Here is a 23,909-nt window from a genome sequence, read left to right as displayed (position 1 = left end):
CAATCTTGAACCAGCTCCCTTCTCTCTTGGTCCTCATTGGAAGCACTAGAAACAGTCTAGATATTCATACAGTAACTCCATCAAGTGCACGCTGTGTCAAGGCACGCTTGGCAGGACTGACTCTATAGTCCAGGCGAGCGAACCCTTGTCTGAACTAAACCAGGGGTCGTTTCCCCACGCTCAGCTGGGCCAGTGTAAGCCAAGAGTCAAGTAAGCCACTTGAAGTCTACTCGACCTCAACGAGAACCAACCACAACAACCAAAGACACAACGACAACTCCCTATGAAAGATACAACCTTCACCTACATGATCATTCTCAGTAAATGAACCTCCATCTCTCCTCGATTCCGTAGCTCAACCAAGCCAGCCACGCGTCAACTCCATCTCATTCTTTCCAAGCGTTTGAGTCCCCCCTCGGAACCAATAACCCTCGACGGCTGGCGTTTCACCATCCGCCCACCCTGCCCAACTTCAAACCCTCGCCTCCCAAGGAAACAAACCATCCCGAGCCCTCGACCCTCACCAACCTCATCAGCACCGAACAAGCCGTTTTTCTAGGCCGCATAAACTTGCGCAGTCGAAGCACGTTAGACCCCCAAGCATCAAGTTTCCTTTTCACCAATCCTCCCACTGAATTCACACCGCCATCCCCCCCATGCCTCTCATCCCAAAATCTCCTGGATCCCGGTCCAAAACGCAAACGCCCAGCCGCCCATCACCGACGATACTAAACATTAAACAATGGAGCTCAGCACCAAGAATAAACCTCGCACCCCGGTCTGCTTCTCCATCCTGTGAAACCTCACCCCCCAAGGGTCCTCGTCATCACCTTGCGTTCATTCAATGCTTGGCTTTTTGCTTGGCTTTTTTCGGTCCCGTTTTTTCCTCTGCTTCTCCGATTACAATCTGATGTCGTTGTTTTAAGATTTGGTTTGCTTTCTCATTCACCTTTCTTCTCTTCTTTTTTCTCTTTCTCTCTCTTTTTTTCCTTCTCTACTGTCGCGAAGCTTCACTTCAGTCGTTTTCTTTGCTTGTCAATCTTTTAATCCGAGAACTGGCTTCTCATTCATTTCGTCTTTTTTGACCTGCGAACCAGCCTCGACGGCTGCCTGTTTATTGCGCTTCTCTCTCCTTGTCTTTCGTTGTCGCTCTCTAATTCTCAACCGATGATATAAGTCACATACGCACATATACATACTTTATACAGATCCAACCCGCACCATGGCCATCTCATCATTCCTCGTCCTCTCCCTCGCCCTGCTCGCCCACGCCCGCCCCAAGCACGCCTTTGAACCGGAAGACCTCGGCCACAGAATCACCCTCCCCGTCATCTCACCAGATCAAGGAGCCGCCGCCGCCGCCGCCGCCGGCCTTTCGCAACGCAGTGCCCCCGAGCAACAGCAGGAGGAGGAGGACAAACCATTCCACATCCTGCCATACCCCTATTCCAGCAAACGAGATGTCGAGCCAGAGGAGGAGGAAGACAAGCCGTTCCACATTCTGCCGTACCCTTATCCCAGCAAACGAAGCGCGGAAAGCAGCGATGCAAAAGATGAAGACGAAGAAGACAAACCCTTCCACATCCTGCCCTATCCGTACCCCAACAAGCGCTCCATCCTAGAAGAAGACGACGACGAGGGCGCCGCCGGCGGAATGACGCTCCCGGTACCTCTCCGCGAGCACGATCTCCCCTTTGTCAAGGAAAAGCGCTCGATTCTAGAGGACGACGACGAGGGCGCCGCCGGCGGAATGACGCTCCCGGTACCTCTCCGCGAGCACGACCTCCCCTTCCTCAAGGAGAAGCGCAAGCTCCCCGCCGACGACATCCCCTCGGGGACCTACACGCTGCCCATCATCCACGCGCGGCGCCCCAAGCTGGCCAGCAGAGCGATCGAAGTGCAAGTCGAGAACCGCTCCGACGTCTCCTACTACGCTCAGCGTGAGTACCCCCCCCTGAAACCCTCGTATGTGAGATTGTTTCTTCCTACTCACCGTGTAAACTTTTCAGTCAACATCGGGACTCCCCCCCAGACAGTCTACGCCCAAATCGACACCGGATCGTTCGAGCTCTGGGTCAACCCAAACTGCTCCAACGTCCAGTCCGCAGACCAGCGCTTCTGCCGCGCCATCGGCTTCTACGACCCGTCGTCCTCGTCCACAGCAGACGTGACCTCGCAGTCCGCCCGCCTGCGCTACGGCATCGGCAGCGCAGACGTCACCTACGTCCACGACACCATCTCCCTCCCCGGCTCCGGATCCGGATCCAAGGCCATGAAGGCCGTCCAGTTCGGCGTGGCAGACACCTCCGTCGATGAGTTTTCGGGCATCCTGGGCCTCGGCGCCGGCAACGGCATCAACACGGAGTACCCCAACTTTGTCGACGAGCTCGCCGCGCAGGGCGTCACCGCCACAAAGGCCTTTAGCCTCGCGCTGGGCAGCAAGGCGGAGGAAGAAGGCGTCATCATCTTTGGCGGCGTCGACACGGCGAAATTCCACGGCGAGCTGGCCCATCTGCCGATTGTCCCCGCGGACGACTCCCCCGACGGCGTGGCCCGGTACTGGGTCAAGATGAAGTCCATCTCCTTGACACCACCACCACCTTCTTCTTCAGGAAGCACCGACGACAACAACAACAAGCCCGTTGCCTTCCCGCAGACCAGCATGACCGTCTTCCTCGACAGCGGCTCGACACTCACCCTCCTCCCGCCCGCGCTCGTACGCCAGATCGCATCCGCGCTGGGCTCGACGCAGACCGACGAGAGCGGCTTCTTCGTCGTCGACTGCGCGCTCGCGAGCCAGGACGGCACCATTGATTTCGAGTTTGACGGCGTCACCATCAGGGTGCCCTACGCCGAGATGATTCGGCAGGTGTCCACGCTGCCGCCGCATTGCTACCTGGGCATGATGGGGAGCACGCAGTTTGCGCTGTTGGGGGACACCTTTTTGCGGTCTGCGTATGGTGAGTTTCTATCACACCCCCCCGATGTGTTCTTTCTTGAGACATTCCTTTCTCTTTTTTTCAGTTGCGTCTATGTTTGTGTATATTTATGTGTGACTGACATGAGAAATACAGCCGTCTTTGACCTCACCAGCAACGTCGTCCACCTTGCCCCTTACGCCAACTGCGGCACAAACGTCAAGTCCATCACGTCCACCTCGTCCCTGTCCAACCTCGTCGGCACATGCAACGACCCCAGCAAACCGTCCTCATCACCATCCCCGTCCCAAACTCCCTCTGCCTCTCCCTCATCCACCGCTACGCAAAAAGCCTCCAAGACGGCTTCTTCCAAAACAGCCATCTCCCCCCCTGCAACCACCACCACCAGCATCAGCAGCAGCAACACTCCCGCATCTTCCTCACCAACCCCGTCAACAGTCAACGTTCCGTCTCCAACTTCAGCAGCTGGACAGACAACGCTGGTGGTGCAGCCTTCAGTCACGCAGGTATCTCCTGAGGGTGCCGAGACAACTGCAGCTGCGGCTGCGGCGGCGGCGACGACGACGAAGACGAGGGCTGCTCAGAGCAGCAGCAGCAGCAGCAGCAGCAGCACTACCACGGGGATAGCTCCCTCGCAGACTGGTGGTACGAATGGTGCTGGACGGATGGGTGTGCATGGCTTCGCTTTGAGTGCTGTTGTTGTTGCGGCGGCGGGCTTCTTGTTGATTTGAGTGGATAGTTCAGATTCAGTTGTGATGAGGTGTTTTTGGATTGATTGGATATATTTAATTCTTGAAGACGTCCGTTGGTGGTATATCAAAACATATTGTGGTTCATCTGGAGAAGAGGATAGATACCTTATTGAAAGACAGATTATTTCACTTTCTTGCCCACACCCTTTCTTCACCAAGAGTCCTAGGTATCAAATGATATACCTCCTCATACAGTTTGCCTTCACCTCCCATCCCACTTCCTCACTCCACCTCCAGCACAAACATGGGCCCCTTCTCATCATCACCGCCCTTGACAACATCCTCCATCAGAATCCCCGCCACAGGCTCCTCCTCCAACGTCCCATCCTCCCTCCTCCGCAACACCACAACCGCCCACTCGCCCTCCTCGTTGCCCACAAACAGCTCGCTCCCATCCTTGCTCAGGCTAAACATCCGCGGGTGCTTCCCCCTCGTCGACGTCTCCCCCACCAGCTCCAGCTTCAGTCCTTTTCCTTCTTCGCCACCATCATCATCCTCATCATCCTCCGTCGTAATGACCCGGAAATGAGCAATCGTCTCCGTCGGGTCCGTCGTCAGCCGATTCGACGTGTAAAGATGCCTGCTATCCCTTGAAAGCACAATCTCCCCCGCCGCCGCAAACGCACCCCTCTTCGGCACGCCCTCGTCCCCCGTTGCATTCCCATCCCCGTCATCACTCACAAACGTAGAATAGCCTCCCTGGGGCGTAAAGTCGATATCCCCCTCCCTGTACTTCAACGCAAAGACCTCCACGCGATTACTCGTTTCGCACAGCAAAAAGTAATGCGTCGCCGGCTTGCCCCCCTCCACTTCCTCGCCCTCCTGAGCACCAGGATAAAACACGCCATGCCTCGGCCCGGACCCAGTCTCGACCGTCACCCTCCGCACAACGGGAACATGCGGCCTCAGCGCGTCCAGGACGAGCATCGAATCCGTTCCCAAGTCATTCACGACAAAGAAGCGCCCCGTCGGATCAACCACCGCCTGGTGCGCATGCGGCGCCCTGCCCGCGTCGACGACGGGATCCTTTGACGGCAGCGTCGTCACCAGCCGCGGCTCGCGCGGGTCCTCCGTGTTCCAAATGTCAATGGCGCCTTGCGCGTACGAGGACCCGAGGAGGAGGGTGCCCTGCTTGTTGAATTCCAGGTGGCAGACGCCCTCGCTGGCGTTGTCGCGCTGGGCGATTTGCGTCAGCTTGCTGGCCTTGAGGTCCAGTTCGAAGAGGTGCAGGGATGAGCCGCTTTCGTTGACTGCGTAGAGGAGGCTGGGGTCTGTGGGGGAGATGGCGAGCCAGGAGGGATTGCCGGCAAAGGGGAGGTCGAGGTCGAGTGTGATTTTGGGGATGGTGGAGGAGGAGGAGGAAGAGTATGTTGCCAGGTAGATGTGCCCGGGGCGGGATATCAGGAGACGGCGAAGCATGGTGGACTGCTGTGTAGATGGAGTGTATAAAGACGACAGTGTGGTGTTTAGCAGTCAATGAATAGGAGGTAGGTGAATGGAGGTGAACTTGGTTGGGTCCAAGTGAGGCTGTTGTTGGATATGAAGGTAAATAAGTAGGTAGGTAAATAGATAGATAGGCGGGGGAGAATGACGACAAAAGCCTGTGCGATGCATGAGGTCAGAGAGAGCCTCAAACAAGGCACTGCCGTCTCGGCGTCACACACCACCAAAGCATTGCCTGTGTGAAGGCGAGGAGCACAAAAATGAGAGATACAAGAAATAACAAGCGATTCAGTCTGGCAACGTACCTAATATGGACGCAAAATTGATTGATCGTTCTGCGGGGGTCAAAACAGGCCATGTATCTACATGCACGTGTTGTGTAGCCAGACAACATCGTGCTTTGAAAGCTGACTTGATATCAGGCGGAACGAGATAGTATAGCACAGGTTACTACCTAGGTAGGTATCTTCAGAACATTACAACAGCACCCATGCACTTCATGCTGTGCATCTGCTGCGCCGAATCTGCGCAACACCCCGGCGTGCATCGAGGTATCACAATACCAAACGCCACTTAAATCATTGTCACTCCCATCACGCCGTCGAAATCTCACCAGCCGACAGAAGTCACTCATCCAAGGTACACATCACGAATAGCATGTCACTCAAGGGGCAACGGCGTATGAAGCAAACTGGAGGGAACGTAATCATTCAATCTGCCCATAAATACAACCACTGCATCTCCTAGATACATCCGATATTAAGTCCTCCCCGTTCATCATCATCGCACATTTGTCCAATTACCTTTGAGACAGTCCTCGACCGCGGGTATGCATCAACATATTTGAAAAAATACCAAAAATCGATCCAACATGGGGAGAATATTATAAAGCCAGCAAAAATACACCAAAAGATATCCAAAACTCGACTCCGCGCCCCTTACACCAGGCACAGCGCAGCACCGGCCAGGCCCATTGCCAGGGCGCTGACACCCGCCTTGGAGCCGGCGTTCTTGTTGCCGCTCTTGCTGTCGCCGGAGTCGCTGTTGCTGCTGCAGTCCTGGTTGAAGCTGGTCGTCGAGCAGCCAGACGTGTCCGCAGGGGCACTGCCGCCAGAACTGCCGCCAGAGCTTCCGCCAGAGCTGCTACCGCCGCTGCTGCCGCTGTTGTCGGAGCCGGAGCTTCCCTTGTCGCTCGAGCCGCCGCCGGGGACCTGTCCAGGGGCGGTACCTCCACCGGGGATCTGGGCCTGCGTGTTCTTGGGCTTGTCGGACGACTTGGTGGCGGTTCCCGAGGCCGAGGCCGACGACGACGAGGACGAATCATCGGGCTTTCCGGCGTCCATGTCGGTGCCGGTGCCCTCGAGCGAGGCCAGGTTGGTGCGCTTGTTGCCGACGACGACGGTGTCGTTGGTGCCGGCGATGTTGTCGTAGGTGTAGCTGGTGCCGGAGCCGGAGCCGGGGCCCTTGGAGGCCTTGTAGCACTCGACGGTGACGGACTCGAAGGTGGCGTAGAAGTAGCCCGACTTTTGAATGTCCGGGGCGTTCCAGTCAATCTCGCCACCGGCCCAGTCGATGGTGCCTTGGGCGTTGCTGGCCAGGCCGCCGGGCCAGATGGAGATTTGGACGCGGGCCGGGGTCTGGGGGAAGGACCACTGGTTGGAGGTGGCGTTCCAGTGATCCTTGCGGTAGACGGTGCGGCCGACCTTGCCGTCGACGAGCCACTGGATCATGTCGGGGGTCCAGTTGATCTCGTAGGTGTGGTAGTTGTTGAAGGTGTCGGACAGGGTAATGTTGCCCGAGTTGTTGTCTGCCAGCGGTCAGCACTTTGATAACGATATTGGGAGGGTAAGGTAGGTAGGAAAGGGTCAACATCACATACAGTCCGGAATGCCCTGGAAGTACCAGTTGGTCTGCGCAGTCTCGAGGTCGACGCCGACAAACTCATAGTCAATCTCGTCCTTGACGTCCGACAGGAGGATAAAGGCCGTGACGACGCCCCGGCCGCGGCTCGTCTTGAACTTGGCCTTGACGTTGCCGTACCACATGTACTCGGTGGTGGCCAGGACGGTGCCGACGCTGTTCTTGGGCATGGTCAGCAGCACGTTGCCGTTGTAGTAGGCGGGCTCGCCCTGGGCCATCCACTCGGCCGTGGACGGGTCGCCCAGGTAGTCGCTGATGTCGGCGATGGTGCTGAGCTTGGAGTCGAACGTCATCGTCTTGGACTTGCACACGGGCTCGGGCGTGCACGAGTCGAGCGAGAAGGACATTCGCGGGTCGCAGCCGCCCAGGCAGTACGCGCCGACGCCGCACTCGCCATATTCTGGGGCATGTGGTCAGTCAATGGAAGAGGATTCAAGCAAAGAAGAAGAGCGCCCAAAAGAAGATTCGTCACGTACGGGAGCAGCAGGGCGACTCCTTGGGACACTTCTTGGTCAGCGAGCACGTCGCAGCCGCAAAGGCCGATCCGGCGCCCAGGAGGGCAGCAACCACGGCGGACTGTCGCATGGTTCCTTGTGCGTCTGTCGCTCCCCAAGGGCTTGAAGCCACAGAAACAGATCGATTAGATTAAAAGCAGGGATGTCGCTGTCGTCGAACAAATGCCCAAGGCGATGCCGGGCTCGGGCGTCGTGTCGTGTAACCGAGGCGCTGGTTTTTCTTCTTTCGAGCAGTTTTCGAGCGATTGGAAGCCCAGTCGGACGCGCTGGGGAATTGGAAGTCGGTGTCGCGCAAAAGAAATGAACCGGCAATGAGTGCTGAACAGGCAAGGAGCAGAAACAGATCCGAGCCGCTGGGAGTGCGCTGAAACGAGTGACGCACTGCTCGGGACGGCACACAAGAGAAACGAGAGGCGTGTTTGTTGTCGTCCGTGAGGAGAGAGGAATGGAACAAATCCAATGGAAACTTGAAGCCGGGACCTGGGCAGATATTTAGCAGCCGGAGGAGCCCTGGACGAAGTCGATGGGCCATCGGTTCCAGCACTAGCCGAGCCTGGGCCAGGGCATTTGACAGGCCTGAACAGGCAGGTCAGCTGCTGTAGGTACTAGTAATAGGGCCCTGCAATCGACGATGTACTCGCTCATCCATTCTGAGATTCTTGTTGCATGTAGGATTATATTATGGCACGGTCTAATCATTGTTCGTCTGGTTTGTCATTGATGCTGTGTGCGTACGTACATATTTGACTTGTTCTATTATATGTGATGCAAATTTACTTCCTCACAGCATCACCAGCCTCACCATCACCATCACCATCAGCTTCACCTGCAAAAGGCGCCGCCCTCCCTCACAGCTCATCCACCCCCATACGCCACCACGCCACATCCATCAGGGGAAGCACCCGAAAAAGTCAATTCCCGTTTCCTCCCTTCTTCTCTACCAGGTACCTACCTTACACACAGTAATATTGACCAACACGTGCTGATCCAAAAGCAATCATTACTGACAACAATTCAACGACAAAAACACACACAGTCATTCAGTCACTCCCACATCACCTTGTTCCAGAATCCACCCGATCCCGATTCCACTCCCTTCTTCTTCTGCTGCTGCTTCTTCTTCTTCTTCTTCCACCCAAATCCAGACACGGAGAGATTTTTGTGGGGCCCCGACACGAGGTGCGGGTGGATCCTCCTCCCTCCCCCCTTCAAGCTAAGATTTCTATTCTAAAAACTTGGGCTTTGAAAGGGAAAAATTCGAGGAATTCGACGCTTGCCGATGGCTTTGGTTACCTAATCCACAGGCAGCGCATGAATGAAGCACACACCGAATCCCCACGGACCGTCGGATACGAGGTTGGACTCGGCCTTGTTTTAGGACTCACAGGAAGAGTCGGGTGCTGGGTTCCATGCGGTCGAAAGCTAGAGTTGGTTGATACTACCTAGTATACTTGATCAACGGGAGCTGACATTATATTGAAACCTGGTAGTAAAGTTCATAGAGATGGAGAGATCAAATGATAAAGATCTCAAGCAGCAGAAAACCTCTTAACACGCCAAAGGAGTCCGGACTTTGACCTCCATCCCGACAAACACCCCGGCAAAGCGGCACCCGTCACAAGGCGCCATCAACCTGCAGTGCATCCCCAGACCAATTCTGCATGTTGCAGCACATAGACTACTATATGACAAGGCAAATGCCAGCCGTCAACTGCATCCATCTAGTACCCCTAGCTGTACTCCGTACCTACCTTACCTTACCTACCGTGCAATGACATGTTGTTTTCATAAGGTACCTACGGTGAATACCTTATGTACTGTAGTTTGTGGTGTAATAAAGCGTCAAGTCCGCATTATCACACCCCCATGCCCCCGATCATCGCGATCGACAAGGCATCGTCAGCCTCGCTTCAATTTAGGGGGGCCAGCATCTCGTATCCCCATTGCCCCCCCATCTTCGCTTGCCCGCGTTTTCGCTCAAACCACTCCTGGGTCTGATCACCATGCTTCATGCGGAGAAGAAGACCGCTTAGGAGTGCCATGAATCAAACGAAGCAATCAATGTAGAACAGAGCAAACCTCAAAAGTACAGACGCATTATATTATATCTTTTTCAAATCACACAACAGTACATGCATAAAAAGCAACGGAAATCTCTCTCAACATATGTATATCCCTCCTGGTCAAGTACCATTCACAACACACTCACTTCGTCTTCCGCCTCGCCTTAAACGTCTTCAACGGATCTCCCTTGCGCACCCCGGCCTTGCCGCTCTTCTTGCCCCCCTTCCGCTTCGTCCCCGCCCGCCGGTCAAACCTCTTCATCGGCACGAACCCAACGTCGCCCGCCGTCAGGGCCTGCCGCCCTTCCTTGGGCAGCAGGTAGTCCGGCACGTGCTTCAGATGCGCCTGCTGCCGGGCTGTCCTCAGCTCGCCGTCGTGCCGGAGGTGATTCATCTCCGAGGGGTTCTCTTCAAAGTACCTAATCAAGCTGTTAGCATCTCGCCAAAAATACTGAATGAAGCCCATGTCCCATCGCCACTCACCTCTTGAGCTTCTCGCTCTTCAGCAGCTCCTGACGCAGCTCCCTTGTCCGCGCCTCTCGAATCGCCACCTTGGTCACCGCACGCAGCGCGTCGTTCATGCGGTATCTGAAAGCCTCCACCTGCTCCTTGTTGAAGTTGTACGGCTTGAGCTCCTTGCCCTTCTTGGCCTGTTGCTTTGTGATTCTCGCCAGGATCTTCTCGTCGTTCTCCGCGCTGGGAGTGGACGTGTGGATGTGCTTGCGGTAGAGATCTTTGGGGACGACAAACGACAGCGCCATGCCCGCTCGTCCGGCTCGCGCCGTGCGACCTATCCTGTGTGTGTAGGAAGACGCAGATGTGGGAAGGTCAAAGTTGATGACGGCCGCAACGTTTTTGAAGTCAATGCCTAAAAGTATTTAGCAATCATGCTTCAACTTAGATCTTCGTAGGGGTAGATAGGGGGCCCAGAACATACCTCGAGAGACACCATACTCCACGTCACCCTTGGCAGCCTTCCGCTTCTTCTTCGGTCGACCGCCCTCCTTTACTTCGCCGTCGTCCATTGCCTCATCCTCCTGCTCCTCCTCGGCCTTCTCCTCGTTACCGAGAACCTCCTTCTCGTCAGAGGCAATGATGATGTCGTAGGCGTTGCGGTTGAACTCCTCGACCACGTGGATTCGCGAGTTGACGGGCAGCTCCGAGTTCAAGATGCAGCTTCGGATGCCAAACTGCTCAAAGTAGAGCTTCAGGCGGTAGCAGCGGTCAATGTCGGCGACGAAGATGATGCACTTGCCCTTGACAAGCTGCAGCTTGAAGATGACGTAGATGAGCAGGAACTTTTCGTCTTCACCACACCTGAAGCAACGATGTTAGTGGACAAGACATGTGAACAGATGCTTTGCGCAAGAGGAAGAGGAAGCGTACTTGGTCACCAGCTGCGTCACACCCTCGCCCTCGGCATCCGGCTCCTCCAGATCCAACAGCGTGGGCTGCTGGTCGCGGTAGAAAATCTTCTTCAAGGAATCCACCTCAGTGGTCAACGTAGCACTCATCATGATGGTCTGAATGCCCTTGGGCAAAGAAAACGACAAGCTCTCGAGATCCTCGCTATATCCGTACGACAGAAGCAGATCCGCCTCGTCCAGGACCAGGTACGCCAGCTTATCCAGTGACAGCGCACCCGAGTTGCCATTGACATTGTGCCACGCGCGGGCGGGCGTCGAGATGACAATGTCCGGGCACGTCGACAGCAGAGAGCGCTGCACCGCGTCGGTGAGCTTGTCCGTCAGCTTCACGGCGCGGACATCCTTTGCGCAAAAGGCGGAGAAGAGCTCGATCGACTTGAAGACCTGGTCGGCAAGCTCTCGCGTCGGAACCAATATCAGAGCCGTCGTGGCAGGAGTAGGATCAACCTAGACGAGCAACAACCCTCCCCCGTTAGCAGCCATTCTCCATGATCCCACCGGCCATTGATCCCACGTGGTTGGAAGCGAATGAGGGAAAACGTACACTCTTCTTCTTCAGAATCCCGGCCAGCACAGGCAGCACATATGCCGCCGTCTTGCCCGACCCCGTCTTCGCCTTGCACAGCACGTCCTTGCCGTCGAGCGCCAGCGGAATCGCCCTGCGCTGCACGAGCGTCGGCTTCAAGAACTTTTGCTGTGCCACGGCCTGCACCAGCCTGGCATCGAGCCCAAGGTCCGCAAATGTCTTGTCCTCATCAGAGGCCGCTCCCGTCGTCGGCGCCGTTGTTGTCGTTGTTGTCGTCGTCGTCGCTGTCGGCTCTGTGGTGGTGGTTGCTGCTTCAGCGTCGGCCATCTGCTGGTCTGCGTCGGGTTTGGCCGAGGTTGGCACGTCATTCTGGTTGAGCTTGCGCTTCATGACTGCTGCGAAGGAAATGGCTGCTCTCTAGACTCGTTTAATCGTGTATATCAAGAAACGCAGAACCTTCAGGCGCAGCAAGGAGACGCAGTACGGAGGAGGTTGTTGTTTGCCTGCGCCGCTTTATCGTGCCTTATCGTCCATAAAACTGAGAGAAGAAAAAAATTCCCCCAATCTTATCTTATCGCCCCCAGCTCCAATCACCAAACCAACTCTTAGCGTAGGTACTGAGGTACCTCCGTCATGTACCTGGTAGCAATTGAAAGGACATTGTGTGGGGCTTGATCGAGGTCTGCGGGACAGCTCGCATCAGGTTGGAATCCAATTCTTTGCATTTGCTGTCAGTCATGTCATGTCAAGTGCTCCCCGTTCTAGCGCTTATCTGCCTCTGCGCTTTTCCAGGCTTCGAGATTCCTTTCGCATGACTCCCAATTTGTACTTGTACATCACAAACTCCACAGATGCCATCATTTGTACAGGATACCTCTCTCGTCTCTTTACGCTCGTCTCACCTGTTGCCAGCTCTTGTGAACGTCTCAGGGTTCCAGACACGCCCACCCAAATGTACCGCTACCTGGTCAGAAAGCTTCATCGCCGTCTCAGGCTCTTCTCTTCCTTTTTTCCCTCTTCTGACTCCGGTAGGGCTGAAGCGGTGGTGATCTCTCTCCGATCCGAAACCCGCCCGAGACCCAGTCCGTCCTCTTCTGCTAGAGCTTCCCCTTCCTCCACTCCATCTCAATGTGTACAGTACCTTTGTCTTTTGTAAACCCTTGCGCCCGCCTCGTGGCACATCCCGAGTTGCAACTCAGCCATCGTTCCGGAACGCCTCCCCGAGCAGAAAGCGCTTAGGGCAGTCGACGTGGACGGTGCAACGACGACAGACCACCAATCAATCCTGATCAATACATTGAGGTAAAGGAAGTATATCATCCGCACGTAGGATGCTTGATACGTGTCCGTCCATCTTCGCGTTGCGCAAACATAAGTGCCTAGGTAGTATCTAAATATCCATTGCCACACAAAGTCCTGCAGACCTTCCCCGGGTAACCTGCCTATCCTCGATCCGGGAGCGGTACCTCAAGTCGCTGGTAGCGGTACCTCAGACACCAAAAGTATCTCGACCTGACGTTGTCGCGATACATCAACCACCTATCAGCAAGCAACGCCAGCGTCTGGGGTCATCTGCCCGCGTGGCGCCGCACTACCCGGTACCCAGCTCCAGAGTACCGGGACTGCGTCTACACACCTGCCTCACAATGCATGCCAGCCAGGCTACATGCAACTTGGAACCTTGCAACCACCACTACTACTGTTTCCAATTGTACCTCTTTCAGGTTCATCAGGTACACGCCAACAGCTTTCCTTGTACTCCGTACCACCAAACAAGGCAAGGCGAATCCACTAAAGACTCTACTTGCACCAGACGTACTCGCATTAGGTAGCTATATCAGCTTCTTGTCATGTTCGCACACATTACCCGGTGACTAGGTACCTACCTAGGTACCTCATGGCTTCATCCCAAATAAATGTCAAGGGCAGGTTACGAGAATATCCCTTTGTCACTCGTCCAAAGCTTAGTGTCGCAAATGAAGCGGAACTCATATTAAAATACGTAGAACGATAAAGGAAAAAGAAGGCGAAGGCGATCAAGGGGGGAACACGTGTTATTCGGGTATAGCTATCCCTCTTATCAGCAACAATCTGCATCGCCAGCCACCCAGGCTGGCGACATTCGAGATCCTCCCATCAATCGCCATGCCTGCAGGACAAATCAAGCCTGAGTAACCCCTTTCAGTGTCGACTCCCTGCCTTCCCAAGCATTGTCCCCAAGAAACACCCTGTCCCGGTCAAACTCTCTCTCTCTCTCCACCACCGAATAGGTATCGTTGGAAGGCGAGAGTGGAAGAATCAAAGAAGTCAGAGAAAATGAAGAAATGGATGCGAAACGAGAGAAATTATGAGTCAATCAGTGGCAGGCGACGGCGCGCAGCCTCGCCGAGGAAGACAACAGCCCGTTGCCCACGCCGGCAAAGACCATCCAGTGATTCGGTTTTCCCCACCCGGCAAACGCAGAAGCACATACACACATCTCTCTAAGTCCGGCAGAAGGAGAAGAAGAGGAGAACGTGAAAGTCAGTAAGGCGGAGGGGGGCAAAGGACCAATAGACAAAATAAAGTAAGAATGGCAGAACCCATGTTTTGCCAGATAACGAAGTAGCGGAAAACCCGGCCGTACTCCTTACTGTTCCTTGCTTTTCTTCAGACATCCGCATCTGGAGTTATTAACTGGAAGCCCTTGCGACGACGACAAGAAAAAAAAATCGGAGTAAAAAAAGAAAAGTGAGTAAAAATCAACGAAAACTGGTTCCATCCTCTTCCATAGCGGCGGTTTGCCCCGGGGCCAGGGCCTTGTCATGGCGAGACGACATGCGAGCGAGTAGACTACAGTCGTCGAGCGGGCCCACCAGGAGCTTTGCCCGGGCTAGAGCGCTGGCGAGCGTTCACGTTGAGTTCATCTCCCCTTGGGATTGCCAAAGAGATCTGCTTGAGAGTTAGCGGGACCTCGATCGTAGCGGCAAACCCCTACCGGCCAAAGACTGTACTAAGCATACCTGGAAAATGCTCCTTTGCGTACTGCTCACAAGCCTGCAAAGAGTTAGCACGTGTCGACAGAGGGAAGAGATAAGTCATCATGGACCTGTCATACCTTGGCTGGCTTTCCCACCTTCTGCCCAATTACCTTCCACTTGTTGTTCTCATATTCCTTGATAGCATTCAACAGTGCCTGACTCTGAACAGACTGATCAATCAATGACGCATCAACCTTGGCAGTAGAGGATCTACTTACTTCGTCTTCCGCGAACTCGGCATAGTGCATGTCCTTGTACCAATGCTTCTTAACGGAGCCCTCCGTTCTAGTGGGAAAGGTCTATGAGCATCACAGATTAGCATGCTTCATCAGAGATTGAGTGAGACCGAGGGGTATACGAATGGCAATGTGGGAGGAGAAAATGCCATCGACAGAGCACCGTACCTTTGCAATCTCGGCCCAGCTGTTTCCGGCGTCCCGCATCTGCTTGAGGCGGAGTTCCTCCTGGGGAGTCCAAGGCGTATTCGTCCGGCTCTTCTTGGCGGGAGGCCCCGACGCGGCGGCGTTGGAGTTTGCGTCCTCGGTCGCGGCAGCCTGGGGTTGGGCAGGAGGAGCAGCCTGGGGAGCGGGCGGCGTGGGCGCAGGTGGTTGACCCTGGGCCGGGGCCACGGGAGGTGGAGCGGCGGCCGTGGCGGGTGAAGGCGCCGCGTTCTGGGCCGGGCGCTTCCGTGAACGGGCGCTGGGCGGCTGGGCGGCGGGCTGGGTCGGCGTCTGCTGCTGCGAAGGAGGGCCGTTTGGTGGCTGCTGCGATACGTTCATGGGCGGCTGGACGGGCGCTGGGTGGTGTTGCTGCTGGGCAGCCATGTTAGGCTGAGCGCCGTAGGGGAAATCCATACGAGCTTCGTTGCGGCGAGCCATATCGGCCGGGTAAGGATGGTTACTGTTCGAGGCACCCCGGTTAGCAGACTCGCTGGCGGGGGAGGGGATTCATCATGGCATGGCATGGAACTATGCATGGTATAGGAAAAGGCACCCTCAGAACGGGGCCGGGGGTGGGAAGCGGGGAGAGGGAACGAGGCTCATGGTTTCGCCAGGCACCGCGGGCGATGTTATAGAAGGTATCGACAGGAGGCAGACGGTGATACAGCGTTCGTTTGTCTACCAGCCCGTGATGCCACGACGGGGTAGAGGTGTAGACATAGGAAACGGGGAGGGAGAGTCGCGAGGAATACATTGAATACATGACCACCGCTCGTCGGAGGCACAATGTGACCGGCAGGAGAGGCCTTTTGGTGTAGATGGCGGAGGACGATGTACAGGGAACAAGGAGATCGAGTACTTACTGCATGTCGTTGGACGGGTGGGGGGAGTTGGAGTAGACGTAGTCCGGCACGGGGCCGACTTGCCACTGCTGCATGATCTGAGGATAGCGCACGCGAAGGTCAGTAACAAGCTCGTCTTCTTCTTTTCGTTTCTTTGGTTGATATAAAACGCAGCCGGAAGATATCAGATGAGGTTTTCAAGGTGTAGTAGCAGAGAAAAGAGGCCCGCGCGGGTTTCTCTGCCTTGGAGTCTATCAGGTCTGTTGCACGCGGCGCGTACAAGAGCCGACGAGGCTATTGACCTGCGGGACAAGGACAGGAGGGAAAAGGAAATAAAAATAAAATAAAATAAAAATAGAAAAGAAAAAAAAAGCAAGAAAATGGAACGGGGGGAGCAACAGAGAGGGGTCGTTTGCTCAAAGAGAGCTTACGCGCAGCGCACGCGTAAAAGTCAAGCTCCTAGCAATGCCGCCGCTGATCGCTGCAACGGAACGACGCGACGCAGGCCAAGAAGCATGAACACGGCGCGGCAGCATTCAACAGTGGTAACACACGAGCATCTCGGACGAGGTCGTCGACAAACTTGGGCTGCCACGGATTGAAGTTGCAAGGGCACAAGGTGAAGATGCCCGGCGAGAGGGAGCAAGGGGGGAGGAAGGGGAATGTCCTTACGGGCGAGGCAATGTAGGTCAATGTTGCCTAAGAGCGCATCCGACTGGAACAGGTCTGGCTCGGCTTTTTTTTCCTTGGTCAACCAGAGGAGCAAAAGCTGGGGGCCGAAAGGGTCAGGTTGCACAATTCGGCAAAGTAGTGCAAGACCACTTGGATCAACAAGTACTTGTAACCGCAGTGCCACCGAAAAAGGCCGTGTGTGCCTCTTGGGGGTGTGGTTGACGAGCCTTCGTAACCGGAGACGACGACGGAAGAGGGTGACGAAAGAAACAATTGGGGATAATTATGACAAAGGAAAAAAAGAAATGGGGAATAAAGGGAAAAAAAGATATAAGGAGAGTGGAAATATGACGGCAACCCGCGAACTGACGCGCGCCGGTTGGTGACGGATGGGATGTGTGAGTGATCCAGTGGTGAAAAGAAATTTCGAGTGCTTTTGTCTTGTGGCAGTTGGGTGGTGGGGAGAGGGAAAAGGCGTTGGCTAGGGGAGGGAACAGATCCGAAGCCGAGGCGACGGTGGGCTGGGTTGCTATTGTGACCGGCCAGGACAGGCGGACGGCGAATTGACAAGGCACGGCCAAGAGGGATTAATTGGGCTGGGGGATAACGGTCGAGTCGAGCCGAGTCGAGTCGCAGTTGGGTGAGGCAGCTTGAAATTGTGTGGCAGCGGGAGGCTCAGCTTGCTTGGCCGGCGTGGCTGGCTGACTGCCTGCCTTGACTCGACGGACGGGAGGGAAGATCAAGCAAATCAAAGCGAGCAAAACAGCAACGCAACAGAGAAAAATGAGAGAAAAAGCACGTACGAATGGTGGTTGGCGCGGCGCCGGGAGCGGCAGGGCGACTGATGCAGTGGTACTGGGCGGTACTCCGGAGAGCCTGCTTCGACGACGCGGATCGGCCAGGGTGAGCGGTGCTGCGAGTGGTCGCGGATCAAGGACTGAGTGTTTTCTGAGGCGAGGGCACGGAGTCGAGCAGAGCGTGTACGCAGCTCGAGTACTCGCGGCGGGAGCTGGAGCTGCGAGGTAGCTGTAGCTCTTGGGTGGTCAAAGTAGCGTGCCGATGCAGCTGTGCCTCTCGTGCAGCGCGGAGTGTACTCGTACGGAGCAGAGTCACAGTCGCAGTAGCTTTGCAGCCGGTTCTGCTGGGGGCCAAGGCGCGAGGCTTTGCTGGCGGTTTCGCGGAAGAGAGCCTTGTTGGAGTACGAAAGTACTGCTGCGTTGCTGGTGAGTCGAGCAGCGACGCTGGTCGAGGCGGCGTTCCGCGTCGTGGCTCGGGGCGACACTCGCACACGCTTCACGCACAAAGCTTGAGGCAGGCGATGCGCTGCGATGCGATGCGTCTCTGGCTCTGGTCGGGACTCTGCAGCTGCCGATGAAGCTGTAGCTGTAGCTGAAGCTGAATGGCAGTGGATCCGCCCAAGGTTGCAGAAGCTTGCAGTGCTTTGCGATGGCCAGGTCAAGAGGTTCGGGGGTGGAAGGTTGAGTACTTGGAGCCCAAGTCACTCGGTTGGTTTTTTTTTTCGGTTTTTTTTTTCTGGGGGACAAGCCAGAATGTTTTGGCCTGCTGGGTCTTTTTGGGGGAAGGGGGGGGAAGGGGAGAGAGAAAGTTGCGCGACCTGCGAGGGAGGCAAGCGGCCAGGATCAGTGACGAGGGCACGGGAAAAGCTTGGCGGCTGGTGGAGCAGGAGCAGAAGAGAAAGAGGGGGCGTGTGGGAAGGCGGTTGGCCGGAGCAGGTACTGGTACCACCCAGGTCGGCTGGGTTGCGCCATCACAAAGCAGTGGAGGGGAAGCGAGAGGGTGAGTCTACAGTGCGCGCTATCGAGAGATCCGAGCTATGTACCGTGCTATCTGGCGGTGGCTGTCGCACGACACACAGTGCCCGAGTTTGAGCACAGCGGGCGGGGCCTCTCTCGCAGCACGGGAGTCCGCAGCAGCTTGCGTGGCGCACGGACCAGCAGCGCTAGCCAGAGCCAGCAGCTGTACCACTACCTGCGCGCCGGGCGTGCAGGTACAAGTACGGGCTAACGGGCTCCGGGCACACGCAACGACGCAAGGCTCCGGCGAGGCAACGGAAGAGGAACTGCAGCGAAAACTGCAGTGGACCAGCTGCCCTTGGTTGCGTTGCTTGGTGGCCCTGCTCGGCAACGGTGGAAGCAGCGCACGGCTCGCCTGTAGATGTACTGGTTCTTTCACTGCCTCCACGCTCGTACCAGTACCGTCACATCCGCAGACAAAGACCGGCTGCGTCCTGGTGGAGCAGATCCTTGTGCGAACAGGTACTTCGCACAGAGACTTGTCGCAGCTGCCGTCGCAGGTACTCGTACTGCCTAGTAGTAGTAGGTACTGTAGGTTTATACCTCTGTACATACTCGTATCGTACTCTACTTACCTAGGTAGAGAGGCGCGGCGCAGGAACGGTCACTCAAGGCTGGTACCACGAAGTATTGCAATGCACGCTTCGCGATGTTGGAGCTGGTCTTCATGCGAAGCATTTCGTACTGTGACCGGCATCGGGAGAGTCAGCAACGGCCAGCGCTTGCAGAGGGACGAGCATTGCTACTGTGCCTGCACACTGTACGCATACGGTACGTGACGACGACCGTGGGCAAAGCAGAGCAGCTTCCGATGGAGAGCAGGAAAGAACCGTGTAAAATGACACCCTCGCCCAGGGAAGGGACGGTTGGGAACTGCTGGGGCAGCGCATCTGGCCAACCAGAGCCCGACTTCGGCACCGCATGGGACCCGCTGATTGCCCTCGCGCCTTCCTGCACCAGCCACTCATTTCGCCGTGCCTTGGTTTGCGGGCCAATGGCAAGGTGGCACGGCCTCTATCGGCCCTTGTAGCGGTACTTGTGCACGCAGGAGGCGTTCGCGTGCGTGATGGAAAACGGGGGCGTTCAGGGAGTACCAAGATTGCGAACTGCGACAGGGCGGGCGGCTGCAGCAGCAGCTTCTCCGTCTGGATCCTCAAGCTGCCTGTACCATACCTCTGTACCTAAGGTACGAAGAGCGTGGCCGTACTCTGTACGAGGCATGAGGTAGCGAGGTCGCGAGGTATGCAGTACCTGCGCGCTGAGTACTTGCTGGCACGACAGGAGCCCACAAGCTGCAGCAAGACTCGCGCTCTCAGACCTCAAGACTCTCAGTGACTGTCATTGTGCGACAATGGACGGGCATCGCGGGTGGCACGAATCGACTGATGGACTGCCTCGCAAGTCCTTGTGAAGCTGCTGATTCGGCGCGGACATCCTATCAATGGCATCAGATTCCGGGCCTTAGGTACCAAGGCGTCTGTCTGCCTGCGCTCGTGTCACTACCGGGTATCAAACTCGGGTTGCACAGCCGCCCAAGGGCTGATGAAGCCCAATGCTTCGTATTCGGCAGCAATCAGAAGCCAGCTGCGCGTTCCTGGCGGCGCTCTTTGTCCTCGTCGTCGTCCTCGTCCTCACGCTCTTCTGGTCTCCGGCTTCTTCCTCCTCCTCCTCTTCTTCTCGTCGAGGCACTGTCCCCAGCGCGCTCCCTCGCGCCTATTGCAGATGAGCAGAGCATTGCCACCGTTCGCTTAGGCGGGCCAAGGCAGGGTCTGTCGAATGACACGAATCTAATCTCAGACGAGGCCGGGAAAAGCGGGGATGGCGATGTCCATGTGTGAGTAAGTGAGCTGTGTGTGGTTGTGTGTGTGTGCTTCATGGCGGCCTGAGAGCCGGGGCTGGACATGCGTGAAATGCCATACCATGTCATGTTTTGCCATGCCATGCCATGCAGCGAACAGGCGCCAGCAACGCTCCGGTGATACGATATGGTCTGGGGAACCCGGTGAGGGCAGAGGAAAGGGGGAAAGGGGAAACGGGCGCAGGCCAAAGAGGCGGCTTCGCGGACGGCCACAGCCTCGCCGAGCCTGGCTCTTGTTGATGAGCAAGGCCGGCTCGACATGGCAGAGGTCAGAGCACAAGACGGCACAAGCGCAGCTCAACGCGCTACAGACACGGCACGACGCGGCACGGACACAAACGGGTGACGCAGCACGGCACGGAACATGGCGTCTTGATGCCTCCTGGCTGGCTGTTGCACGGAATCACGACAGCAGCAGGAGCAGCAGCAGCAGCCGCAGCATCATCGTCAACATGGCCCATCAGCTTCGACGGCGCTAGTAGCTCTTGGTAGGCATGGCCCGAGCAGCAGCTGCACCTTGTGCTCCCGGCCTTCCAGAATGCTCAACCCCTGCAGCGCCTCTGATGCGCGAACTGCAAATCGCCAATGCCATTGTTCCCATGGACGTGGACGGCTGGCATGAGATTCTGCTAGCCTTGTCCGGCTGAATGTACCTCACCGTCTGGTACTCGATACCTCTGCTCGACGTGAGGCTAGGGCCGCATCGCATCGCGGCTCCACAAGGCCAGGTACTGGATGTACGAGTACTCGATGCCTTGGCCAGATCCAGTTGTCTGGACGTCGTTCAGGTCTCTGGGTGACTTTTGCCAGATGTACCTGTGGAGGAGACACTCGTTGACTCTGGCATCGCTGGAAGCAGATCCGATTTGCTCCAGTCGGCGATGCTTCGATTCGAGCATGCCAGCGAGCGATCTCTGCAAGAGCTTGCATGTGCTCGTCCATGTCAGGTAGGACTCGAGATGGAGTCTTACGAGCGGTACGGAGCACGGCTGCATACTACTACTAGTAGTATCTGCAAATTGAGATGACAGTATGTACATACATACTCTCAAGCTGCTGCTCCTGTTCTGACGAGCCCCCAACCTCCTCCGCTTTATTGCCATATGAGCGTAGCGGCGTGTTGTGCTGTAGCATCGCATTTCGGGCGTCCATCTCCATTTCAACGCCGGGCCTCGACATATGAATTTCTGATGTTGGGGTGAATTTACCCGGAACTCGCTTCCACCACCCCTTACTGGACAGCCCCCCCAAGGCTCCTAGAGGACTTGATGAGATGCTATTTGACATTGGATGCTCGAATATGCAGCTGTTTCTCGTTTGGTGATGGGCAATGCCTGCATATCGACCATGCAATGCAGGGTAGGCAGGCAGGCAGGCGCAGAGATTGGTGCTCGAGATATCTCCGCAAGTACGAGCTACATACGGCTTGCATGTGTGTATGCATGATAAGGGCCGCGGTGGTAAGGGTAGGAGACTCTCCTCCGTACTTGGTACACTCCGCGGCATTCCTCAATCGCACTCCAGGCGTGATTCGGCTCTGCGTAATGATTATGGGACCGGTTCCCATGCGGGCATCCCACCTATGGTACGAAGAAACGGCGAGCATGACCTTGCAAATTACCCGGCCATAGGTACCTAGGTTTCCAAGGCTTGCAGATGCTGGAGATATCACAAGCAGGATACTTGACATGATGCCAGTATTGGTTGTGAGCATCGCAGCGGCCATTGGACGAAATCATACCGCCAAAGGCCACCTACCCAGAGGAGGGCATAAGACGTGATATATCATATCAAATGCTGCGGCGAGTCAGGCCTCGGAACTTGTTTACAGGTCATATACGCGCATAGGTACCTACCTACTCGTGATGAAGAGCCTTTGCTGTGGCCATCTTCATGTATCACGTACCTCTGGAGAAAGCATTGGCCCTCTGACCAACAGTTGGATATTAACTTGCCAGACATAGAGTTGCGGACAATGCATCAACCTTATATGTACCGTACTGCAAGAGACCAAAAACATCACTTCATGTCGTCTCTATTATTGCATATACATGCGGAGACCTGCTCTGGCTGGGAGCGAGGCCTACACCCGCATGTATTTGTACCTCGTGCATACCTATATGAGGAGACGACTGAAGGCCCGAAATGATCTCCCCAAGACCTCCGGAACGAGCCGAGAGCCGTTGGCTGCAGCACAATCAAATGACTGATGCTCCTCCTCAACGTCAGATTCAAATTCCCATTGCTTGACACAGCCAGTCGTGTATTGAATCACGACCATCCACTCCTTGGTGTGTTTTCCGCATTCTACAATTTCTCCGGGCGACGAATGGCAATCGAACGGCGTGTCATACGATTTCTGGGCATAATTTTTCTCACAGGCCCCGAGAGCCCCTTGGGCGGCCTATTGGGCGTATGCACTGCCAGGATCTCAATGTGTTGTGTGGAATGAGCCTTGTCTTCCTGGGGCGTGCCCGCTTTGGCTGAATGTCAAACCTGGCTCATTGGTGGGAGCAGGTCTTACGATAGGGGAGCGCAGGAGAGACATGTGAGGGAGACAATGTCTTCGAATTATGGCCAGGTTTATTGTGCGTATGCGCAGTGTTTGTTCTCTTTGCATGTGGCGTGCTTCAGGACCGGTAAGGTACGGAGTAGTCTTATGTACTTGGCCACCATTTGCATACCTACCAGCCTCGAAGGGAACATCTCAGGTAGGAGTGCCTGAGGACACTACTCGACCTCTCAAGCATGCGGAACTAGACGCAGAATATGTAGGAAACCTCTGCTTTGCGCAATCTTTCTGTTGCAGTCGTTCTTCCCCAACGCTTCTTCTCGGTCCCGAAGCACACCCGTCTGAGTGGCGGTCTTGGTTGCATGATCAGTCTGCGCTCCTCAAGCCGCGCGTTTCATTCTCACCTGCGTCGGGAGTCAAGAAATTATTCTGCAGCAGCATGGACTTTTGAGCAAACAAAACCTTTGACGGCTTTTGGCGTGAAACGATGCAAGAAGAAAAGAAGTGAAAAAAAAAAAAAAAAAAAAAAAAAAAAAAAAAGGAAAATAAAGAAAAAATGATGGAAGCAAACGACGTGAGAGAGAGAGAGGAGCAGGAGGACAAAACGTTGCTGGGGGAAGAGTTTCGCCAGTCGGTGTTAGCGCGTTTCGAGGGCAGGGTTGAAACGCGGCTGCATGATGCCGGCCGCTATCTGAGGCAGAGGCGGTTCACCGGAAGGAGACGACATCCGAGAGGGAAGAAGGAGGGGGGATGGAAGAGTAGAGATGATGAGAGCAAGAGAGGGAGGCGGGGAGGTGATAGAGCTCTCATCTCTAGAATGTTCGTATCATAACATGGATATCAGTCTCGATGCTTACTTTGTGTTGTGATTTGCACATTCGAAAGTCGGGGTGTTGTCGTTTGGCGTTCAAGTTGCGACATTAGTATGATCGCGGTGGACCACTTACACACGCCACGACTTTGCCCTGCTGTTCTCTGTCTACGACTTCATTACGGTGATACTGCTGCTTCGTCCCCAGCTGTTGTTTCCTGACGTTGCTGTTCCCCGTCCCCATGCTAGAGCTTGGACCGTGCGGAACATCCCAGTCCACCAGCGTTTAAGCACTGCTCCAAACCGTGGACCCATCATTGGGGAAGCCGGGGCCAGGGGGGTCCATCCATTGGCG

At 55.7% G+C, this 23,909-nt stretch overlaps 5 protein-coding genes across 5 annotated transcripts; 1 reads left to right on the top strand and 4 right to left on the bottom strand.

The window, feature by feature from the left end:
* Positions 1-1,750: 1,750 nt before the first annotated feature.
* Positions 1,751-3,271, top strand: TRIREDRAFT_58669 (uncharacterized protein; the record flags this gene model as incomplete). The annotated part of the gene is made up of 3 exons (XM_006963757.1): positions 1,751-1,940; positions 2,010-2,960; positions 3,075-3,271. Coding segments are annotated over 3 exons (1,338 nt in total), but the record flags the coding sequence as incomplete, so codon positions are not given.
* A 642-nt stretch (positions 3,272-3,913) lies between these two features.
* TRIREDRAFT_76269 (uncharacterized protein) lies at positions 3,914-5,260 on the bottom strand (the record flags this gene model as incomplete). Its single annotated transcript, XM_006963580.1, has 1 exon — positions 3,914-5,260. The coding sequence occupies exon 1, from the start codon at positions 5,108-5,110 to the stop codon at positions 3,914-3,916; it is 1,197 nt and encodes a 398-aa protein (XP_006963642.1). The 5' UTR covers positions 5,111-5,260.
* An 812-nt stretch (positions 5,261-6,072) lies between these two features.
* On the bottom strand, positions 6,073-7,979 carry TRIREDRAFT_76266 (glycoside hydrolase; the record flags this gene model as incomplete). Its single annotated transcript, XM_006963579.1, has 4 exons — positions 7,531-7,979; positions 7,014-7,454; positions 6,443-6,941; positions 6,073-6,325 (listed from the first exon to the last, which is right to left on the bottom strand). Exons 1-4 carry the CDS (start codon positions 7,637-7,639, stop codon positions 6,073-6,075), a joined length of 1,302 nt encoding a protein of 433 aa, XP_006963641.1. The 5' UTR covers positions 7,640-7,979.
* A 1,795-nt stretch (positions 7,980-9,774) lies between these two features.
* On the bottom strand, positions 9,775-11,975 carry TRIREDRAFT_58627 (uncharacterized protein; the record flags this gene model as incomplete). The annotated part of the gene is made up of 5 exons (XM_006963578.1): positions 9,775-10,051; positions 10,116-10,500; positions 10,570-10,949; positions 11,019-11,506; positions 11,604-11,975. 5 exons carry the CDS (start codon positions 11,973-11,975, stop codon positions 9,775-9,777), a joined length of 1,902 nt encoding a protein of 633 aa, XP_006963640.1.
* A 2,351-nt stretch (positions 11,976-14,326) lies between these two features.
* Positions 14,327-16,438, bottom strand: TRIREDRAFT_120908 (uncharacterized protein; the record flags this gene model as incomplete). The annotated part of the gene is made up of 5 exons (XM_006963577.1): positions 15,909-16,438; positions 15,010-15,505; positions 14,683-14,904; positions 14,588-14,621; positions 14,327-14,457 (listed from the first exon to the last, which is right to left on the bottom strand). The coding sequence occupies exons 1-5, from the start codon at positions 15,980-15,982 to the stop codon at positions 14,327-14,329; spliced, it is 957 nt and encodes a 318-aa protein (XP_006963639.1). The 5' UTR covers positions 15,983-16,438.
* Between the last annotated feature and the right edge of the window lie 7,471 nt (positions 16,439-23,909).

The sequence above is a fragment of the Trichoderma reesei genome, assembly GCF_000167675.1.
Source record: "Trichoderma reesei QM6a unplaced genomic scaffold TRIREscaffold_5, whole genome shotgun sequence".
Classification (NCBI taxonomy): Eukaryota; Fungi; Ascomycota; class Sordariomycetes; order Hypocreales; family Hypocreaceae; genus Trichoderma; species Trichoderma reesei.
Note: the sequence above shows the minus strand (reverse complement) of the source record. Positions and strands in the feature narration are given on the sequence as shown.